Genomic DNA, 20,580 nt, shown 5'->3' on the forward strand with positions numbered 1-20,580 from the left:
CATCTCTCAGCCATTTTCTTATGTTTGCTTTGTATATCATGTCCAGGGTTTTTAGTTATACTTGGCAAGAAGAATAAGGAATCGCAAGTCTATTCCAATTTCCTGAAAACAGGAGTTCTCTCCTGGTTTTAATTTGCATTTCCCTAATGCCTATAATGATGTTGAACATCTTTTCATGTGTTTATTTGTAATCCTCTTCAGTGAAATTCAACTTTTATTTTAAACCTTCTTCATTCTTATCATTCTTCCCAATCTTCTGACCTTCTCACTTTTTCCCTTGCTAATAGCGGACTTCCTCTTTCACAAAGAAAATTGAAGTCATCAAATGGGAATTTCCTTAAAATTCTGCCAGTATACCCACAAACATCCCAATCTCCCTCCCTCCGCCCCTTCTCTTCTCTTGTGTTAGGTCCTATCTACTTCCTCTTCTCAGAACCCTACACTATGTGGATGTAGAGAAAGATAACATTTATACAGAAAAGAAAATGTGAAATGCTCCTCCAAATTAGGAAGTTGTGATAGCTTCATTTTCAACATGAAGACACTGTATACCTAAAAGTTGAGAAAAACATGTTTAGAAGTGAAGATGCTTAAAATCACATCTCATATGTTGCCATAAAAAAGAATGATATTTTTATGGACTTAATAAAATCTCATGGGGCTTCCCTGGTGGCGCAGTGGTTGCGAGTCTGCCTGCCGATGCAGGGGACACGGGTTCGTGCCCCGATCCGGGAAGATCCCACATGCAGCGGAGCGGCTGGGCCCGTAAGTCATGGCCGCTGAGCCTGCGCGTCCGGAGCCTGTACTCCGCAACGGGAGAGGCCACAACAGTGAGAGGCCCGTGTACCGCAAAAAAAAAAAAAAAAAAAAAAAAAAAAATCTCATGGAATTAATAAAACCTCCGCTTTTAAAAGAATTTGAAAATTTTTTTTTTTTTTTTTTTGTAAAATTTATTCTTAAGCAGGTTCTGTCCTGCAGTTAAATCAAGTATTTAAAAGGATTTTGATAACTTTTCCCTTTGGCTTACACTGTAATCAGCTCAACTAAATCATGGTCTTTGTGCCATAGAAAAATGAGAAACTTTGATTCTGTGCATACCAGAACAAACATAAATAATTAAAGTGATAGGCTCTTTTTAAAAAAAATTAAAAATAAAAAGAACCTTACACTACGAATTACTGCTTCTCTCTCCCATATGTACAGTTGTTCCTTCTCAATAGAGCTTTCCCATTAACATTTAAGCTTACTCACATCTCATCCTTCTTAGAGTTCACAGAGTTCCCTTTCTCCCCCACATTACCTTATTTCTATTTTTCACCCCACAGTTAAAATTCTTGGAATAACCTCCTGTTTCTCCACTCTGGCTTCCATTCTCTTCCCTTCACTGAGACAGTTCTTACTCAGGTCAATAATGGCCACCAAGTCACCAAATCCAATGCACATTTTCCCATTCTTACTTGACCTTGCTTTCCTTCTCGACACACTCACTTCCCTCTACTTCTGGACACCCCCCACTCCAGGTTTTTTTCCCCCCATTACTCTGGACATTCATTCTGCATCTCCTTTCAAGACTTTTCCTCCTGCAACAGGCCATTAAATATCTTGGGGTTCCTCAAGGCTCGGTAGAGGCTCTTTTTCCCTCTCCATGTATAATCTTTCCCTGGGCAATCTCATCTCGGACCACAGCTTCAGTTATCAACTCTGTAGCAAAGACTCGCATGTCTACATCCCCATTCAGACTTCTCTTATATGCAATCACCCTCTCTTCATCTCCACTTGGCATCACACGGGTATTCCAACCACAACAATCCCAGGCTGAACTCATAATCTTCCCCGTAAACCCAGCCACCTTCCAGTCCTTTCCTCCACTTCCACTGCCATCATCACAGTCCAAGTTACCACCATATTTTCCCTGGATGTCCATAAATAGACTTTAACTGGTCCCCTGCCTCCACTCTTCCTAACAAAGACCCTTCTTTGTGCCAGAATGTCAAAATATAAATTGGATTATATTGACCTATGCTTAACCCCCTTCTGTGCCTTCCAATTACACTTAGTGTAAAGTCTAAAATCTTTAAACCGACCTGTGTGGTCTGGCCAGTGTCTCCTGCCCCAGCTTATATCATTCCTTTCTTTACATTTATTATTTCAACTCCAATGGCCTTAGAGCAACATCTCCTTTCTCATCTCATCAAAAGCACCCCAACTAAAAGGGTATGACTTTCTCAAACCTCAGTGATGTTAAGGTCCATAGAGTGGTGGGGTGGGGGAGTGGAGAGCAGGCAATTCCTGTGCTAAAGATGAACGCTCCTTCCTCCAGGACCTAGAGTTAGGACTCTGTTCCTCCCAGCCCATCTCCAAATCTATCCTCCATCAACGGTGCCCCTTGGATGCTTCCACCACTGTTTGTTGCTCTGTACTCTGTCCCCTTTCTGATCAATACACAACCTAATGGATCCTGGCATTGGGCCGTGGTTTCCTTATCAGCATTGCTTTTATGGCATGCAACCGTGGTGCAAGCATAGTGCGTGGCAAAACCATGCTACAAGTCACTAGATAATGCCCCTTACACCTGGACATTCAGCCCCTAGCACGCCCCTTCCCTTCCATTCCCATGGGCTGTCTCTTTCCCACCTTGCTCCAGCCTTAAACATGTGGAAGATGTGAAAATTCTCATGCAAGATGTCTATTAGACATTGATTTTAAAATGACTATGAAAAAATATATTCAGATGTAGAAGAAACTTCCACTGAAGAAAGGATGGACAAAGAGAGCTAGGAAGATTTTGTCAATGTAATGTAAAGCCTATATAGAGGAAAGGAAGGCACTAGGAAGAAACATCAACGTGTGAAGTGGGACCTTAGTGCTGTGGTGAGACATTGCTTTAGAAGGTGATTGTGAGCCAACTATATTTCAGAGACTCGAGAGCTAGGAAGAGAAGAACTTATATCACCTCCTCAGGTAAGCCTTCTTGGATGCCCCTGTAGCTTTTAACTTTCCTCTGAGCTCCTGTAGCACTTTCAATTTACACACCCTAAAACTGAGCTATATGGTTGAGATATATATTGTTCCATCATTCCTACTGACACCCCATGGTATTTTGAATCAACTTTTCTATTATAGCACTTGTAACAAATAATAATGTATGACTTTATTTTCCTGCTAGGCTGTGAACTCCTAGAGTGAGAGGATTATGTCTTATTCACCTCCTATCTTCACCTCCAGAGCCAAGTCAGGTGCTTGGTAAATAGCAGGCTGCTATTGAAGGAATGAGTGACTGAACTCCGAAGAAGTAACCACCGAGGACAAGTTATTGTGCTATCTTTTGATGCTGTGGCTTTATTTCTAAATCCTAGAGAATCTTAGAAAAACTATTCTTCCATTGGTATCTACATAATTGTGAGGGTTTCTATCCCAGTTGTGTCACTTATTAATAGTGTCCTAAGGCAGTTTTTATAATCATTTAGAGCCTCGGTTTTCACATATATGCAATGTGGGAAATAGTACTTAGTATCATAATACTGTGATCCTAGTATGGTTCAGAGGATTAGATGGGTTGACACAAAGCAAGGTGTCAGGCATTGTTGCTCATAATTACGAGCGTTTATTCTTCCTGCCTTTCCTAGCTCCAGGGAGCCCTTTAATCACTTCCTGTTTAAATTAAGCAAAGGTTTGGCAAATGCACCTGCCAACAGCAACAGATGGATAATAGTGTCTTTAGCTCTCTGATGCCTGAGCTTCCACAAAGGTCTTCTTTGAAACCCAGGCAGGCACAACAACCAAGATGCTCCATCCACGGGGCTCATGCCCTGACAGAGCTATGAACAGAGGGCACCTGCTGCCTTGTGGGGCTGCCAGGTGTGAAGACAGGGACTCTGAGGCAGCTTTCCTGGGGCACTGGAGGCTTTAAAGCTGGGGGCAGGTAGGAAACCCCAGGACTTACCTAGAAAGGCAAGCAACCCACAGACTCCTAGAAAGCAAAGCAGAGAGGTCATCAGACCTTCCAGGATGATGGTTCTTGGAGAAGAGGACTGGGGACAAGTTATGCTGGGACCCCTCTAATTTATTTACATCCTGGTGTGGCTTTTCTGAAACAAACAAACAAAAACTTCCTTTTTTTAACTTTGAAAACAACTGATATAATCCAAACCCCTTATTAGATGAAAATACAGACCAGAAAAATTTAGTGACCCACCCAAAGTCAGACAGGAAGGGAGCAGCAAAGCTGGAACTCCAAGGTGGTTGTTGTTTTGACTGGGAGCCCAGGGTTTCTTTCCACCTTACCTGCTGCCACCCTGTTAAGTCACCTCCCAAAGCACCTGAAAAAACATTCGAGCACGTGCTGTCTTGAATCATGTACGTATTTTCCAAGAATAGTTTATCTGGCCATAGGTATTTGGACCTGCAGGGTTTGGAGGCTTAATTTAGAATCAAGGGGAAGGGGTTCAAATGCAGGCTCTGGTGTCATCAGTTAACCTGTGTGAATCTCAGTTTTTCATAAAAAAATGGGACTCCAAAGCCCCTTCCTGCTTTCCTCTTTCGTTTGTTCTAAGGATCACAGAAATAAAAGACTTGAAAAATGTTTTTAATTCTAATTTTTCCCAATCCACATGTTCACTAAGGTCCTCCATTTATTCCCGTAGTAGCAGAATACTGATGCTCATGGCTTTATTTATTTCGGAGAATCACAGGCCCTAAACTTCTCATCAGAATCCTAGAGCACTCCTTTCCTCATGCTAATTCCTGGGCTGTCAAGAGAGACTGTGCTAAGGCTGGGAGTTTGTGACTCTGTCCCACACCTAGAGGATGCCATGTGATGTTGCCCCGCCCAGGGCAACTCCCTTTAGCTCCTGCCCATGTTTCCAAGTGCTCACTGGGCACCACCTCAGAGCTGTCTTCCCTGACCACCACTCCCAGTCACTTCCCATCTTAGCCCTTATTTATCTCCTTACACAGCACAGTTCATAATGATCTATTTTATACACTTATTTATTGTCTTAGACTGTAAACTGCAAGTGAGGACCTTGACTGTCTTGTTTAAACGGTGTCCTGATAAAGTTAGGCTAAATAAATATTTGTTTCACGAACACCCAAGAGCAGCTGAGCAATATGAAATCCTGTAGGGAGGTGTTCCCAGAGCGCCACCCAGTGGTAGGCTGAGTCATGGCATGGAGGTCCGCCGATCTCCACAACCTGATGACACACCTTGAATCTTTGGTCTGAAACATCTGGCAGGTGAGGGAGACTAAACGAACACCCCGGTCAGCTGCTGGGAAGGGAGAGCCGGGCAACGGGGACCAGGGATCATAGTGTGATGCCCTGGCCTAACACACCACAGCTTCGGCCGCCTTGGCTTCACTTGGGAGTTGTTAGAAATGCAGAATCTCAGCCCCACCTGAGACTTACTGAATCAGAACGTGCACTTAACAATGATTCGTGTGCACTTGATGGCTTGAGAAGCCCGGCTCTCTACCTCCTGCATCTGAATGGCCAGCACTGATACCCAAAAATCTGGGCTGAGAGTCAGGAGTCATGTTTCCCCACGTACTGTATGGCCTTAAGGAGTATGTTTAACCTCTTTATGCCTTTGTCTCTCCATCAGTTACAAGACCTGACCCTGTTCTCTTGTAAATGATATGGTGATAAAACAAAAAGCCTTAGGCTGAAACTCTACTGCTGGGTCCATGATCTTTGGGATTTGGGGAATTAGTAAGAGAAAGATGAGAGCAAGCCATAGGACTAGATGGGGGTGAGTAACAAAGAAATAGACTTCTAGGGCTTCCCTGGTGGTGCAGTGGTTAAGAATCCTCCTGCCAATGCAGGGAACACGGGTTCAAGCCCTGGTCCGGGAAGATCTCACATGCCGCGGAGCAAATAAGCCTATATGCCACAAGTACTGAGCCTGCACTCTAGAGCCTGTGAGCCACAACTACTGAGCCCGCCTGCCACAACTACTGAAGCCCACACACATAGAGCCCATGCTCCACAACAAGAGAAGCCACTGCACTGAGAAGCCCACGCACACTGCAACAAAGAATAGCCCCTGCTCGCCCCAACTAGAGAAAGCCTGTGCATAGCAATGAAGACCCAATGCAGCCAAAAATAAATAAATAAAATTTAAAAAAAAAAGAAATAGACTTCTAGAGAGAAATGTGTATGCATATGTGTGTGTGGATATAGATATATAATATATTCATATAAAACAGCAAATAATAGCCTCAGAGATGACTCAGAGTAAATCTCAGCTAAATCACTCTTCACAGAATGAGCGTCCATAACCCCCACCCCTAGTCAATGGTTCTTAATCCTGGCTGCACAATAGAATCATCTGGGAGCTTTTAAAAGCCTCAAGCCCCGCCAGCCCTTCAGACCAATTACATCAGAGTCTCTGTGGGAGGGACCCAGACTTTACAGTCTGTAAATCTCCGCTGTGCTTTTCAAGCTTTAAGATGCATACAGATGACCTGGGGGTCATTTAAAAAGCACATTTGGATTCGGGAGGTCTGGGGTTGGGGTCTGGGAATCTACCTATCTAACAAGCACTCAGACGCTTCTGGTCCAGGGACCACTTTGAATGGCCAGGCCCCAAGATGCTTCAAAGGTGCAGACAAGTTTGAGAATATGTTTTTGAGGATGTTGTGGGGAATTAAACGAGGTTGTAGATGTGACACATGTTGCATATAATTGTCACTCAATCATCATAATTTTCCTGTACACCCCTTTCTTGAGTGAGTAATAGTAAAAATCAGGGGATAGCAAGGAATAGTCGATAAGGTGGGACTCTAATATTTATTGAACACCCACTACGCACTATGTGCTTTAAAATATGCCACCCCAATGAGGCCATTTTGGTGGGAGCAGAACAAAATCAGAGATAAGAAACTTGCTCAAACTTGGTCACACGTTGAATAAAAGGCCAATCCTGGATGCATGCCAGGTCTTTCCAATAACCACACCTAAGTGCTTTCCAAGCTGCCACGCTGCCTCTCACCTAGATGGCGAAGGACTTGCATGTGTTTTGACAGCTGCGAAAGGAAGGGCAGCTGGGCAGAGCAGGCCTTGCAGGGAGACAGTGGAGGCCATTGTAGCAGCAGCTGCAGGGATGTGTGGAGTCAGGGCCAGGGAGCAGCTTAAGAGTGGAGAAGCAAGTTACCTCAACCAAGAGGACAGGAAGATTTAGGGATTGTGATTTTGGCCTTCACCCAGGGCTTTTCCAGGACTTGTTACCTGAGAAATGTTACCATAACCAAAAGCCATTTACTGCACCTCTGCTGAGGCTCGGGCTGCTTCTCTGGGTACGGTCCTTGCAATGCCCTTATGTCCCACATCCCATAGTTTACTGTGTGTTCCCACACGTAATATCAGCATAAGGTGCTCTCACCTCCACTTTCCAGATGAATAATCCAAGTCAGAAAAATTCAGGGACTGCACCAACTTCTCATGATTAGACAGAGGCAGAAGCCAGACCAGACGTCCTAACCAGATCCTATGCATGGGAAGACTTTGGAGGTTTACATCTGGCAGAACTTTCAATGACTGTTCTGTAGGCAGAGAAAAAGGGAGCTTTTTGGGGCCCTCTGGGAGTCCTCCAGACAGTGGGCGTGCAATTCTGTGCCCTTCAAGGAGAGATGTGGAATCACATCATTATTTGGAGTGGAAAACAACTAGACATCAGGTTTCTGTAGCAAGAGCAGAAAAGAATGCTTGTCCGGGATCCTGCAGGAATCTATAATTCACCCCAGTAGCCTTGTGAGGAACCTCCAGGCTCTTCAAAAGACACCTCCGGGACTGGAGACCCAGGTTGAATTAATTTATCATTGAGTTAGCACTGCCACCCTGTGGTAGAAACTAGGCACTGCGTCATCCTTATCTTCCAGGTAAGGACTTCGGCCTAGCACGCTGTTGCTTTTCCCCCCTTTCTTCTCTCTTCATTTAGCTTATGTGACAGGACAAATAGTAATGATATTACTGAGATGGGAAAAATAATCCAGGAGACAGTTTTGTTGGAGGGAGAATGAGCCTGTATTTCAACAAATTGAATTAAGTGTGTCTCTAACAGGGAAAACAGCAGAATTCCTTTCAGTTTCATGGCAAGGGGAAAGATATAAATAAATTAGGTCTACTACTTTGCTATTGAATGTAGAAAATTTATAAAATCCTTTTACTTTTAATAGAAAATATAGACGTAGTTTAGGCCATAATTAATTTATGTTTCCTTTTTTTCTAATCAATCAGGCACACAGTCCCTCCTCTTCCCAGGAAAATTGTCCCAGTGGGGATCTTGGGGAGGAGACCAGGGATTGTACATTCCTTTACCTCAGAGACAACTTGCTACTTTATTTGTAACCTTAATTCAAGTCCATTTGTCAATAGGCAGAGTCATCCTTCCCAGCAACAAGATTGGGCGGGGGAGGGATGGGGGATAGTATTCTACTGTACTTATATTTCTTTTTAATAAGAGCTTAAATAAACTCTGAAATCAATGGATCTTAGAATGTAGGCACTCTTAGGAAGCAAATTTTGTGCCTTTTAAATTGAGCTTTATACAATCCCGCGGTTCTGCAGAAGTGGCACCTTGATGAGTCTCCCTAAACCCATTCCCTGAGTGAGATGCAGGGGTATGAGTGGGTGGACTTGGGGCTTCTGAACAAACAGCTTCAGGTGGGGCTCTGGTCGTTCCCCACCGGGTGCTGTCAGCCCCTCCCATCTCCTGCCGACCCAGCCCAGGGTGGAGATGCCCCAAGCCCACCTTCCCCTCTCCAGACAGACTTGGGGATACAGGGCTCAAGCTGACACTGTCCTCGGCCACATCCAGCCAACCTGTCTTCCTTCCTCTCTGAGCACCAGTGGGGGCTTGATCTGTCTGGGGACATGGGCCACTCTTGCTGGGTGTCTTCAGCCTCGTCTAACCTTCCAGCCCTTCCCTATTGGAGTCTTGGGCTCATCTCCCCTCTTCTCAATGTGTTTCCTCATCCCTCCTTAAGGATTTAGTGTTTCTAATGGGGACATAAAGGGCGGGTCCCCAATAAAGACCATTTAAAGGTCCACGGGCTGTGGAGGCAGAGTCAGCATCTCTGGGCGGCAGCACCCATCGCTTTCCTGGTGACCCACTCCATCGGTGTGTGAGCCCGGCTCAGGTCCCAGGTTTCCCCACCCCATCCCCACTCCAGGGCTGAAGACAAGGACCCTGTGTGGACGCTGGAGTGAGCCCGAGTGGCATCTCGGCCTCCACAGTGCCTGGCACAGGGCGTGGTCTAGGAAACAGTGCTGTGTGAAGGCTGCGTTCCCCTCCCCACCCCACAAGGTTTTGCAAACTGACTGAAACGGCCTCTGCTTTGTGCAGACTTCTTGGGAGTTAGATGTTTCTGTGGCCTGATTTTCTGCATCTGCAAAACCAAGAGGCAGGTCCTGGTCTGCAGGGACCCCAGATGCTGTTCTCCTGGCCACCCTTGCCCACCCCCGATGTGGCCCCTCCTCCCCTCAGCTCCACGGGATTGGCTTTCAGTCTGCTGCCTCCGCGGTGCCTGGGGCAGCTATCCCTCCATCATCAGACCTTCTGAAGAGCCCTCAGTCACCCTCCACCCATCTCCATTTCCCTCTAGGGCCATGGGTCTCGCCCAGGCCTGTGCACCTGCTGTGCCTCGTCCCTGAAGCGCTGGCTCTGTGGGAGGAGCAGAGGGACATCCAGGGATGGGGACCCCAGCGTTAATGTCTCAAACTCAGATGCCCGCGGGCTCCGCAGGGAAACACACAAGCTGTAACTGATGGCAGAGCATGTGCCCTGGGCAAAGGGCAGAGCCACCCCGCGTCTCAGACTGTCACCATGGAGCCTCCCCTGGGGCTGGTGGGGCCTCATCTTCAGATGTCTGGAGTTCCAAATAAATTGTCCTGAGTTTTTAAATGTCGGCAACTAAGCAACGTACAGCTGGCTGTCTTGACTGGTGGGTGCTGGCGGCTACTCTCAGTGAGCAATTCGCATGTGCCTGGTAACATTTTGGGCCTTTCTGCACAGTCAAGTCACCATTACTGTCGTCACACCTCACAAGTTGGGAAACAAATGCCCAGAAAGAGTAAGTCATCTGCAAAGATCACGATTTAATAAGTGGTATTTGAACGCTGGCAGCCTGGGTTGAGCTCCCACAAACAAACCTGGGGCTTTCACCCCTATCTATGCAAGTTTCTGAGTCCTAACAGCTGTTCTAATGAGCAGCAGCTTCTATGTGCGTGGTGAGTACACACTATCATGTTCAAGTCTCACGACAGACCTGAGGTGCATATTAACATCCTTATGTTATGGGTCAGGAAGCTGAGTTCAGAGAGCATGACTTTCCCAAGATCTCTCAGCCTCCGTGGGGACCGCTATGACCAACACTCAGGCCTGTCTGGCTCCAAAGTCCCGGCTCCTTCCACACAGCTTGGTTTCTCTCTGAATCCCCGGTGTCCAGCCTCGGGCCAGGCTCAACAGGCCCATCGGGGCTCCTGAGGCTGCTGGACAGGACTCCCGGGCAGCCTCCTGCGAGGGGCTCAGTCCAGGGTGGCCAGGGTGGGCCTGGGTCTGAGCAGCGCCCTGGAGAGGCTCACTGCTCTCGGTCCCGCTCTCTTTTCTGCGGCGAGAGGCACTGCCAGATTCCCCTGTGCATCATCTCACTGCCCAGAGCATAGTTGATGGCGTTGACCGTGGGCACAGCCTTGGCAATGAGAGCGGGCACCTGTTGTGACAGAAAAGTCCAGGAGAGAAGTTTCAGAGCCTCTGCTCCTCTCTCTGGTCCCAACTGGTGATTGCAGTCCCCCATGCTCGCCCCGACATCCCCCCAGCCGCCAAGCATCTGTCCTTATCTTGATTCTGCAACCTCTAAGCCTTCTCTATGACATACGCTGGTGGTTGATGCATGGAATCACAATCCTCGGGGCACCAATCTCAGCCCCTGGTCCCAGAGGGTATGTGTCACCATCTGGCTGGCTGTCCCTGTCATCTCACATAGGCCTAGGTCATGTCGAGCAGCAGCCCTGCGTCACCAGGGGACAAGCTAATACCCAGTGAGTTATGAATGTTCAAAGGAAAAGAGAAAGAGAGAGCTTATCTTGGAGGCCATAAAGCCAGAAAGAGAGATGGGGTGAAACAGAGGCACAAAGATGGGGAGAGCTTTGGGTACTGGCGGTGTCTGTACCATTTGCAGCTTGGGGGAGATGGAGGTCACATCCGCAACGGCTGCGTACAGATATAGGAGAGCGTAGGGGCCCCAGCCGAGCAGCAGCGTCCTGGCTGGCAGAACGGTGTTCACCTGGGGAGACATGGGTAAAGGAGGGAGGCATCGACTTGCTCTAGGTGGTCGGCAGCCCCGTGAGGTCCAGGAACCAGGTCGGCACTCGGCAGGGCTGTGGGAAGATGCTGAGCCTGTGGGGGAACCTGGGACCAGATGAATCTCTCTTCTGTTTAAGACGCCTGACCCTAGGCCTCTCGTTCAAGCTTACTTGACCTCAGCTGCCTTGCCTGTAAAGTGGCCTGATAATGCCTGACTTGCCGGGACTGGCGTGGATAAGGAGCTTCCTTCCTGGTCTGTGTTCTGAGAAACCAGGGGCTCTGTGAGTGTGAATGTGTGCGTAAGGGTCCTCAAGCTGCGCTACCCTCACAACTCAGCCCCAGAACCAGCTGGCCATCAGTAGCTGCAGCCAACTTGCAGGTCAACCAGTCCTGGGTTCAAAGGGGCCGCTTTCCGCCGTGTGAGATAGAATCAAGCAGCAGGCGATGTGGTACCACCTGTGGCCACGGGAGGGCGCACGACTTGCGCTCTAATTTCAGGGTGGAACTTGCTAAATTCCAGCTCCCCACATACATTCAGAGGTTAAAATCCTGACGCTAAAAATCAGTGCCTATTTTCTTATTGACCATGTCGCCTTTTAACAAAGAAGGTGACTTAAGCTCGCAGGCGTGGTCCCTGGGACAACGCGTGGCGACCTCTGCTGATGTTACTGAAACAGATGGTTTAAAGTCAACACGGAAAAATCCGTGTGGCAGCCTTGTCTCCTGGCCGATTGAACCTCCAATAAAATGTGGCGACTTTGAGCACCCAGGCAGGGCTAGGGGAGGGCAGAGCGAGGAGGACAACCGTGGAGGCGGTGATGAGCGGGAAAGCACCGGCACAGCCCTGGCCCTCCTTCTGTGACCAGGGGAACCTGGGTCCACAGCTAAAATCGATTTGTACAGTGCTTTTCCAATTCAAAGAAAAAAAAATGTGGCAGATTGTGGCAGACAGTGTTTCTTTTATGCACTACGATTGCCCACTTGAGTGGTGGAGTCCCAGACCTGGGTTTGATCCAACTCTGCTATTACTAATTGCATGGCTTTTGAGTTGTTTAGCTAATAACCCCTTTCAGCCTCAAATTTCTAATCTGTGACCTAGGGACAGTAAAACCTTCCTTCCTCGGGGAGTGGGTGCAGAAATGAAATGACATAATGCACATAAAGTAACATTAGTACCTGGGTTTTTTGGTTTGTTTTGTTTCTGAGTTTTTGGTACTTCTTATGACTCATCTGCTAGAGACTGTTCAGTTGATAAAGTTAAAGGAAAATCGTGGCAAGAGAATATTAATGCAGAAATTGAGAAATGACCAGGAGGGCTTATTTTGATGTATTGTTTTTCTTGGACAAATGTGCTTTCAGGTGTGGTTTTATGTTGTGGGTAACAGCCTGTGCCTGTGATTCAATGAAACATCTTGAAGCAATTTACAAGTAGCATTTAAAATGCATGTAATTTTGTGCCAACCCTCACATTCTTGGGAAGGAGCAAGTGTAACAGCAAGGATGGTGTCCGGTAGGGCGCCCTGGCTCTCAGAGTTACGGGGTCTGGGTAAGTCTGAGCAGTTCTGATACTTCCTCCCAGGTCTTGGTGATCCCCAGCAATGGAGAAGGTGTGTTTCTGCCCTAACACCCCATATGCTCAATGTACGAAAGCTGGATTTCTTTCCCGATCGTTGAAAACACAGAGAACCCCTGGTTGTTGTCGCGTCATTCATGTTCCCTGGTGTCCCTGAGGGGGACAGAGAGATTTCTCCTGCTCTAGGTGTTGATCCTTACCGGAGGACGGCCAGTCTTCCTGAGTTTCTGCTCCATGAGCCGATAGGATATGACTGTGATGAAGAGGGGCAGGAGGAAGTTGAAAAAGGCCATGGTGAAGAGGAAGCTGGTGAAGTTTCTGCAGACAGAGGGGATGGAGGAGTCAGGATTGCCTCTCAGAGACGATCAGCTACCCTAGAAAGCCCACCAGACTTTGCTCTAGACAGTCAGGTGCACGGAACTGCTCCCATCAGATGCGTTTTCAGAGTGTGGGTGCTCCCAAGTCCCAGCTGAACTCCCCTCGGAACCAGAGAGCTACTAGGTCCTCCTGGAACCTGCCTTTAGGAGCCAGGGAGCTGGAATGAAGGATAGTCCTCCTTTAACTTGCTGTTGGGCGGTTCATGTGCTCAGCCCTGCTCTCTGTATGTGCCCCAAGCATAGAGAATGGGACACTTTAGTTTGGGAAACGTGTTTCCCAAATGGAGATGTCAGTGGACCAGGAGGAAAGCTCATCCAAGGAGTGTTCCTGGCATAGGGATTTGGAAGGACCCTGTGGATGAGACCGGACGTTGTATCACTGAAGAAATCATTGAAGGGACCAGAGAAGAGCCTGGGGTCCAAGGTAGTGGTCACGGGGAGGCAAGAGAGCTGCCCAGAAGCAGGTGGGAATTACAGGGAGGTAGGCTGCCATTCCATGAAGGGGAGACCATGTCACCTGGGTGCTGTCCACTAAGGAGGAGTGGGAAGGAGGGCTGCCAGAAGGACTGGACACCAGCTGGGGAAATACCTGCAGGGAATGCCCTGAAGGGCATTAGACAAGACCCAGTGTTCTCCAGTGGGCTGGACCAGGGAAGAGGGTCATCAATGCAGGTGCTTTATGAGTAAACATGAATAAACATGTAAAGCAGATTAATGCAATGTGGCTCTAGTGGAAGCAAGAGGTGGACTGAAGCCCATGTGGTCCCTCCCCAAGGCAGCCCCTAGAGGGAGCTCCGGACTCCCCAGAGCCAGGTCGACCTGGCAGTATACTAGACGTGTGGCCCACAATGGTAGGCTCCATCATGCATTTATTCTTGTCTCTCCAGGGCTTGGCTCACAGCAGACGCTCAAGGAATTCTGAGAACTGAACTCTATGCCAAGGAGGTCCCTTCCAATGCAAAGACCTTAACATTCTTTGACACTATCGAACCAAGGATATGACTCCCTGTAGAAGTTGGTAAGTCAGAGCTGGGACATCTGACTGTACTGAAGGTGGAAAAGGGGTCATGGAGCTCAGTGAATGTTATAACCAACACAGGCCAATAGCTCCCTGGATAGGACCCCTTCTGGGGCCCAACTCTGCACCCCAGTTTGCATAACATTCCCATCACTTGGCCAGTCTTTGGAATGGGCTTTCCTTAGTGGGTATCATGACTAGGGAGTTGAGATTGTCTGGCAAAAGCTGACATGTCCCCATTTGGATTTTCAGCTGACACTGCTGTCCTACAGACTCAAAGCCAAGACTCCCATGAAAAGGAGCCTCGAAGCCGCTCCCCTCACCTCACCTGTCCCTCCTGGAATAGTCCAGGGTGCAGCATGTCCCCAGCGGCTCACGGTCATAGTGTCCCCAGCCCAGGAGGGGCAGTGTTGCCCAGAAGGCAGAAGACAGCCACACAAAGAAAACCAAGGAGACGGCCGTGTTCCAATCCAGTCGGCTGCCTGCATGGGACACAGGAGGAGGGTGGTTGAGAGGAGGAGATAGCTTGGCAGAGTGAAAAATAATGGACTCTATGGTCATGCAGAATGTCCCTAACTGCTGGCTCCGATGCTTAATAGCGTAGTGCCTCGGGCAATTAAGAGTTTCTCTGAGCCTCAGTTTTCTCCTTCACAAAGTGGGAATGATACTCCCTGCTTCAGAAGATTGTTATGAAGAATAAAAGAGATAATTTTTATTATAACACACCCCCCCCTTCCCTCTTCCCTGTTTTCGTGCTGCTCACCTGTGCCCTCCAGCACGGGAAGGGCTTTGATCCAGAGGCCCATGTGACAGGGATTAACTGCTCTATATTAAGGCCGAGAGAAGGTGTGCATTCACGTGTGCACATGTGAGAGTGCATGTGTGTGTGTGTGTGTGTGCACGCATGCATGATGGTCTGAGGGAGCTTTGGGGACAGGGATGGGGTAGAAGTGGTGGGAGAGGCGCTCCAAGGTCAGATGGGGTGGGAGGGGCTCAGATAGGAGTTAGGATAAGAACAAAGGCTTTTTTTTTTTTTTTGGCCTGGACAGAGGCATGTGAATTTGTGGAGGGCAGGGGGCCATGTGTGTCTGTGGCCAGGGCAGATCTGCGATTCCAAAGGGGAAGTGCTCAGGTCTTGAGGTCATGCTAGCTATGGACCCCAGAGTAGCCTCTGTGCCAAGCAAATCCACAGCTCCAGGACTCAGAGCCCAGGAGACAAAGGGAGAGACTCCCTCTGGAGGCATCCAGGCCCTGCCCAATCCCAGCTCTGCCCCTATACCTGTGTGACTCGGGGCAATCTACTCAACTTCTCTGAGCCTCTGCTTCCCAGTCTGCAAGCTGGGGGTTTGCTGTGAGTGGTAACTGAGCCACGGCCCCCCAGATACATGTTTATGTATCTCTGTGGTGAGTGTTATTCTAAATGGTCTATGGGTGAACATGTTTTTTTACTTTAATGTGTATTATAATTATAAGGACACTAAAGTTGTGATTTCACAGATATTTTTTGGAATGAGACTAAAGCAGGTGTTTAAATTTTTTAAAACGGGTCACTTTTAAGAAAAAAAATAACACAGCAGGTGGTACACTGATATGGATAATTATGAAGATGGAATTTGACAATACAGCTTGAAAAATCTGGAGCTAGACTCATTTTCATGAAGCCTTCGCATGACAGAGGCTCCATGGAAGTGTGGGGTGTGAAGGCACATGCCCAGTTTTACACACACACACACACACACACACACACATACACACACACACACACGCCTCCTCTCTGCCTCCCAACAGTGCCTGTTTTCAAGGGTATTTTCTGTATCCAGGATCTCATTTGATTTTCAAAATAAAACTGTGAGGTAGGTTATAAAAATCATCCTGCAGAGGAGGAGACTAAGTTCACAGAGGACCTCTGACTTGCCTGAGGCTGTAGTGGGGGCACAGGCAGCCTTCCCAGCATGTGCCTCAACACCTCTCCTGCACTCTCCCCACCCCTCCTTTCCTGAGTGCCCACACCCCACGCTCAGGGTCACCTACACCCACCCACAGTTCCCTGAACTGGGAAACACTGAGCAGACCTTCTCCCTGATCACCCTCAGTAGGTGGATGTCCCTCCACTGTGGGAACCCGAAGACATACGGGTGCAGTAGTGGTGATAGCGCCCCCAGGCGATGGCTGCACTGCTGCAGATGCTGGCCAACACGGTTGCAAAGCCCTGGAAGCCGTGAACCTGGCATCCTTCTGAGCCATAGGGCCAGCGCCTGTGGGAGACACGGGGCACCAGTGATCCCTCCCCCCGTCCCTGTCTTCCTCCCTCACCTGCTCAGCAGCAGCTTGGAAGGCACTTTTAGCTCCTTAGAAAAGGGCTTCAGTATCTGTTTTTCCTATGAGGAAACTGGGGCCTTAGAGATGGAGCCGCTGCGGTGAAGGGGTGGAGCCTGATGCCAACTCTCCAGGCTCAGGGTCCTTCACGGCACCTCTGTTGGACCGAAGGGTCTCCCTGGTGATCAGATGCCTGCATCACAGGAAATGGAACAACCTGGTTGGGAGGAGAGCTTGTGCCTGAGGCTCAGAGGGGAAAAGGTACTGAGCCAATGTCACACAGCAGATGAAGACGAAGACAGAGGGTAGATCCCAGGCCTCCCAACTCCCAGCCTCATGGGCCAAGCAAGGTGTAAGCTTCAGTTGTCCCTCCCCAGCCCTGGGAAGCGGTAGGAGGAGAACAAGGCAAGGAATCCTCACTGATTCAGACCCTACAGACTGGTCAGCTCTGAGTGTTCATAGGAGGGCAGCGGTGGGGTGGGGGTGGGGCTCTAGCTTTCACAGGAATGTTCCGTCTGCTTAAGAAAACAATCCAGTAAACACCTTCTGAGGCCACTTTGGAAGACCCTGGTTTCCACATAAGGTCTCAGACACGTGTCAAAATCCTGTTTGCTTTCACAAACACGTATTTATGGTTTCCTAGGTGCCAAGCATTGTTTTACGTTATTTACAAATAATAAGTCAATACTTCCAACAACCATATGGGTTAGGTAATAATATGCAATTTACAGGAGAAGCCGAGAGATAGAAATAATGAAGTCAGGATTCCAACCTAGGCAGCCTGGTTGCAGAGCCCATGCTCTTAATCCCCGCAGTCAGCCAGCTCTGATGGTCAGGTCCGAGCAACTCCTGCGTTCCAGAAATCGGCTGGGGTTCTACAGGGATAGTCTGGAATTCGGATTTAACCTAGTTCAGTCTGCCCACCCTCTCCCCTATCGTCTTCTACAGGTAGGCAGAATGTCTCTGGCTTGCTGCCCAGTGCCCAGAGGTCAGGCCCCAGAGCCCAGGGACTGCGGAGGGGGCAGGTACCGGAGGAGGCTGGACGTGGCTGCCATGAGGGCATTCAGGCTAATCCCACTGTCCGACAGCGCCAAGCTCAGCACCAGCAGGTGGCTGGGAGTCCGCAGCTCCGGGTTCTTGCAGAAACAGAGGATGGTCAGGCTATTGAGGCTGAGGCCGGAGAGAGCTGCAAGGAAGGGGAGAGCTGGCACCGGGGCTGCAGAGGCCCTCCTGGGCTCAGAATGAGGGGCCATGGGGTGGCTGGGGCCTCAGCAGCCTCCCCGAAACCCTCAGCATCCATCTCAGTGCAGTTCACCAAGCCCCTACACAGCGGGCTGGCCCTCAGGTACCGAAAGCCACGAGCTGTACACCCTGCCCTCTACCAACGCACGGCCTGATGGGAAGACGGACAAGGAAGAAGTCCGCTAAAGTGCAGCACGGTGTGTGCCGGAACAATTACAGTCATGGGCAGCCGCTGAGCCCTTATCACGTGCCCGGCAGGGTGCTGCGCACTTTATGTGGGTCCTCCCTCCCAGTCAGTCTTCACCTGGACACCGTCCTCCCCACTTACTGCAGAGAGACCGAGGCTCAGAGATGCTGGCCAGCTTGCCCTAAGTATGCAGCTAGGAAGTGGCGGAGCTGGGACTGGAAATCAGGTTTTTCCAATTCCAGAATGCCTTCTCCAAGGGCTCTGGAACAACGTCAGGGAGAGCGCTGGCTAAGGGGTGGCAACGTAGAACTGGGAGCTTCCCGGACACCAGGCAGTGAGGTGAGCTTGAAGGGAGTGGTCTCCAGTGGTAGACAGACTTGACCTTGAACTTCGGCTTTATCACTCATTTGCCGCCCCTTATGCTCCCTGCACCTGGGCTTCTCCCGTCTAAAGAGGAATGGGGAAGGATCCTGCATTCAAACTGTGAGCGTCCACTAGGAGGACAAGGTGTGGAAGAGCATTCTAAAAAGAGGGAACAGCATGTGCAAAACCATCAAGCTGTAAACTTTCAAGGCATGTTTGAAGACCTAGAGAGATGTTAGACTGTAGGGTTCCCAGTGGAGAGGAAAAGGGGCTTCGGCCACCAGGTGATGACATCCAGGGTCTCTGGGACCAGCCTGGTGGCTGCAGCTCCCTCTCCACTGTCAGTTCTTGTTGGGTGAGAAAATGTGTTGATTATTTCTCTGGACCTGCTTTGAACAAGGGCTGCAGCCCCCATCAACCTAGTCTTGGGCTGGCGCAACTCCAGCGCCTGCCGGCCCAGCTCTGGCCTCAGTGAGCATCTTAGGGGCTCTGGATTGAAGCTGGTACCTCATGGACCCAGGTCACCCCTAGAGCAGGAGACCTTAGGGCCAAGGGAATGGAGATGGTGCAAGTAATGTGGGGCTGGAGAGGAAGGGAATGAATGAACTGAAAACCCTGGGTGTCTATCTAGGCCAGCACTTTATGCCCTGATCCCATCTAACCTTTACCGCCACCCACTTGGCACGTCAGGGCACCAAGGGTCAGAGAGCTCAAGTGTCTTGGTTTCAGTGACACAGACAGCAAGTGGCAGAGCTGTCTGCCTCCAGAGCCTACCAGGGGCCTGATCTTATATGAGATTCTTAGCAGGACTTCCAGGGAGCGGATTCAACTTTCTCTTGGCTGCAGAGACATGAAAAGCCCTGGTTCTTGGTCACGCCCTGGGCAGACGTCCCCTTCTCAAAGTTCCTCCCTCCCTGAGCCTGACCAGCTTCTCTCTCTTGGCTTCCCAGCCTGCGTGCTGCATCCCGCAGGTGCAGCCATCGGAAGACCCCATGGGTCCGGGCACAGAGGAGTAGGGTTTGGGGACCTCTCCTTGCCAGCTTTGCAGCTGCGACCTGGGTTCTGGGACCCGGCCGAGTTCCTGCTCCACCCCGGCTCCTGCCTGGCTCACCTTCCACCAGCAGCACCGTTCCCACTGCCAGGACCTCCAGCTCCCCGAAGCCGGTGGGCAGGGTCCCGGACTCTGCCATTCTCTCTGCCTTTCTCCCCGCTGACCCAGCTCTTCTCTGGCTCCCCCGGCCCAGGTGCCTCTGTTATAAAGGGCCATTCCACGTGCTGGCACATGCAGGTTATTATGCTAGACATTGAGCTCCTTTTTGCTGCCTTCCCTGGCCCCTCCAAATCGTCCTCTTGGCTCGGGCAGAAGGAACCCATTCACCAGTTAGACAGTGCCGCCTTTGTGAAGCCAGCACGGAGTCCTGCCTCATTCATTTCGGCTCCATCGGATTAAGGACCTGGAATCCAAATGGTGTATGGCTGAAAGCTAAATTAGAAGAGAGTTGCATAACGAAGGGAGGGATGGGGGCAGAAGGGGGGATTTGAGCTGCAGCTGAGCCTGAGAATGTGTCAGGAGCCAGGCTCTTCCATGTTTTCAGGTGCTGACAAGCCTAGCACCTGTGTGCATGTGTGTGCATGTATGTGTGTGTGTCCACCTGCTCATGTGTGTGTTCTCACAAGCGATGGGGAAAGAATGCTGGTTGGGAAGTCATTTGCTGTCACAGAAAGAGCTCCGACTGGGACTAGAGACTGGTTCTGGTTCTGCATTAACCATTAACTAGCTATGTCCCTGGGGCGGGACCACTGGGGTCATCTCAGTTGCCTCTTTTGCAAAGTAAGCATCTTTGCCCCTGGCCTGTGTGAGTCTTGGTCAGAAGAATACATGTTGGATATAGCCTTTGGGGCTGCATTTCCTGTCTCCCATAGAGCACTTAAGTTATGCAAGCACAAGATCTCCCAAGGCACTGGATTGGGACAGAGGGGCTTCTGTCTTCTTGTAAGTGGCCCATGACCCACTAAGAGTGGTGCCTTCTATAAATGAGGGACTGCTACAAGTTACACACTGGCTTATAGTGACAGTTACGTCAAGAAACACTATTCCTGGGAATTCTCTGGGGGTCCAGTGGTTAGGATTCTTCGCTTTCACTGCCAAGACCTAGGTTCAATCCCTGGTCGGGGAACTAAGATCCGACCAGCTGCACAGCA

General features: G+C 49.5%; 1 protein-coding gene across 3 annotated transcripts; it reads right to left on the reverse strand.

Annotated features, from left to right (window-relative positions):
* Positions 1 to 10,085: 10,085 nt before the first annotated feature.
* On the reverse strand, positions 10,086 to 19,599 carry RGR (retinal G protein coupled receptor). Of its 3 annotated transcripts, none has more exons than XM_027129623.1 (7): positions 19,490 to 19,599; positions 17,616 to 17,772; positions 16,404 to 16,525; positions 14,599 to 14,752; positions 13,076 to 13,193; positions 11,169 to 11,282; positions 10,086 to 10,709 (listed from the first exon to the last, which is right to left on the reverse strand). In XM_027129623.1, exons 1-7 carry the CDS (start codon positions 19,566 to 19,568, stop codon positions 10,578 to 10,580), a joined length of 876 nt encoding a protein of 291 aa, XP_026985424.1. In that variant the 5' UTR covers positions 19,569 to 19,599; the 3' UTR covers positions 10,086 to 10,577. The 3 variants fall into 3 exon arrangements, with proteins under 3 accessions (XP_026985424.1, XP_026985425.1, XP_026985423.1); XM_027129622.1 differs by having other exon boundaries at positions 10,578 to 10,709; positions 16,404 to 16,540; positions 17,619 to 17,772; positions 19,490 to 19,568; XM_027129624.1 differs by lacking the exon at positions 11,169 to 11,282 and having other exon boundaries at positions 10,574 to 10,709; positions 19,490 to 19,571.
* Between the last annotated feature and the right edge of the window lie 981 nt (positions 19,600 to 20,580).

The sequence above is a fragment of the Aethalodelphis obliquidens genome, unplaced genomic scaffold, assembly GCF_003676395.1.
Source record: "Aethalodelphis obliquidens isolate GAN/ISIS:26980383/991018 unplaced genomic scaffold, ASM367639v1 scaffold37, whole genome shotgun sequence".
Taxonomy (NCBI): Eukaryota; Metazoa; Chordata; class Mammalia; order Artiodactyla; family Delphinidae; genus Aethalodelphis; species Aethalodelphis obliquidens.

Bases quoted from the DNA above. Each gene is read 5' to 3' on its own strand.
- RGR (XM_027129622.1), bottom strand. From the start codon at position 19,568: ATGGCAGAGTCCGGGACCCTGCCCACCGGCTTCGGGGAGCTGGAGGTC. The intron at 16,541-17,618 runs CCGGTACCTGCC...ATCACTGGTGCC, and splicing joins GCAGCCACGTCCAGCCTCCT to CCGTGTCTCCCACAGGCGCT. The intron at 10,710-11,168 runs GTACAGACACCG...CTGTCACAACAG, and splicing joins TCTCCCCCAAGCTGCAAATG to GTGCCCGCTCTCATTGCCAA.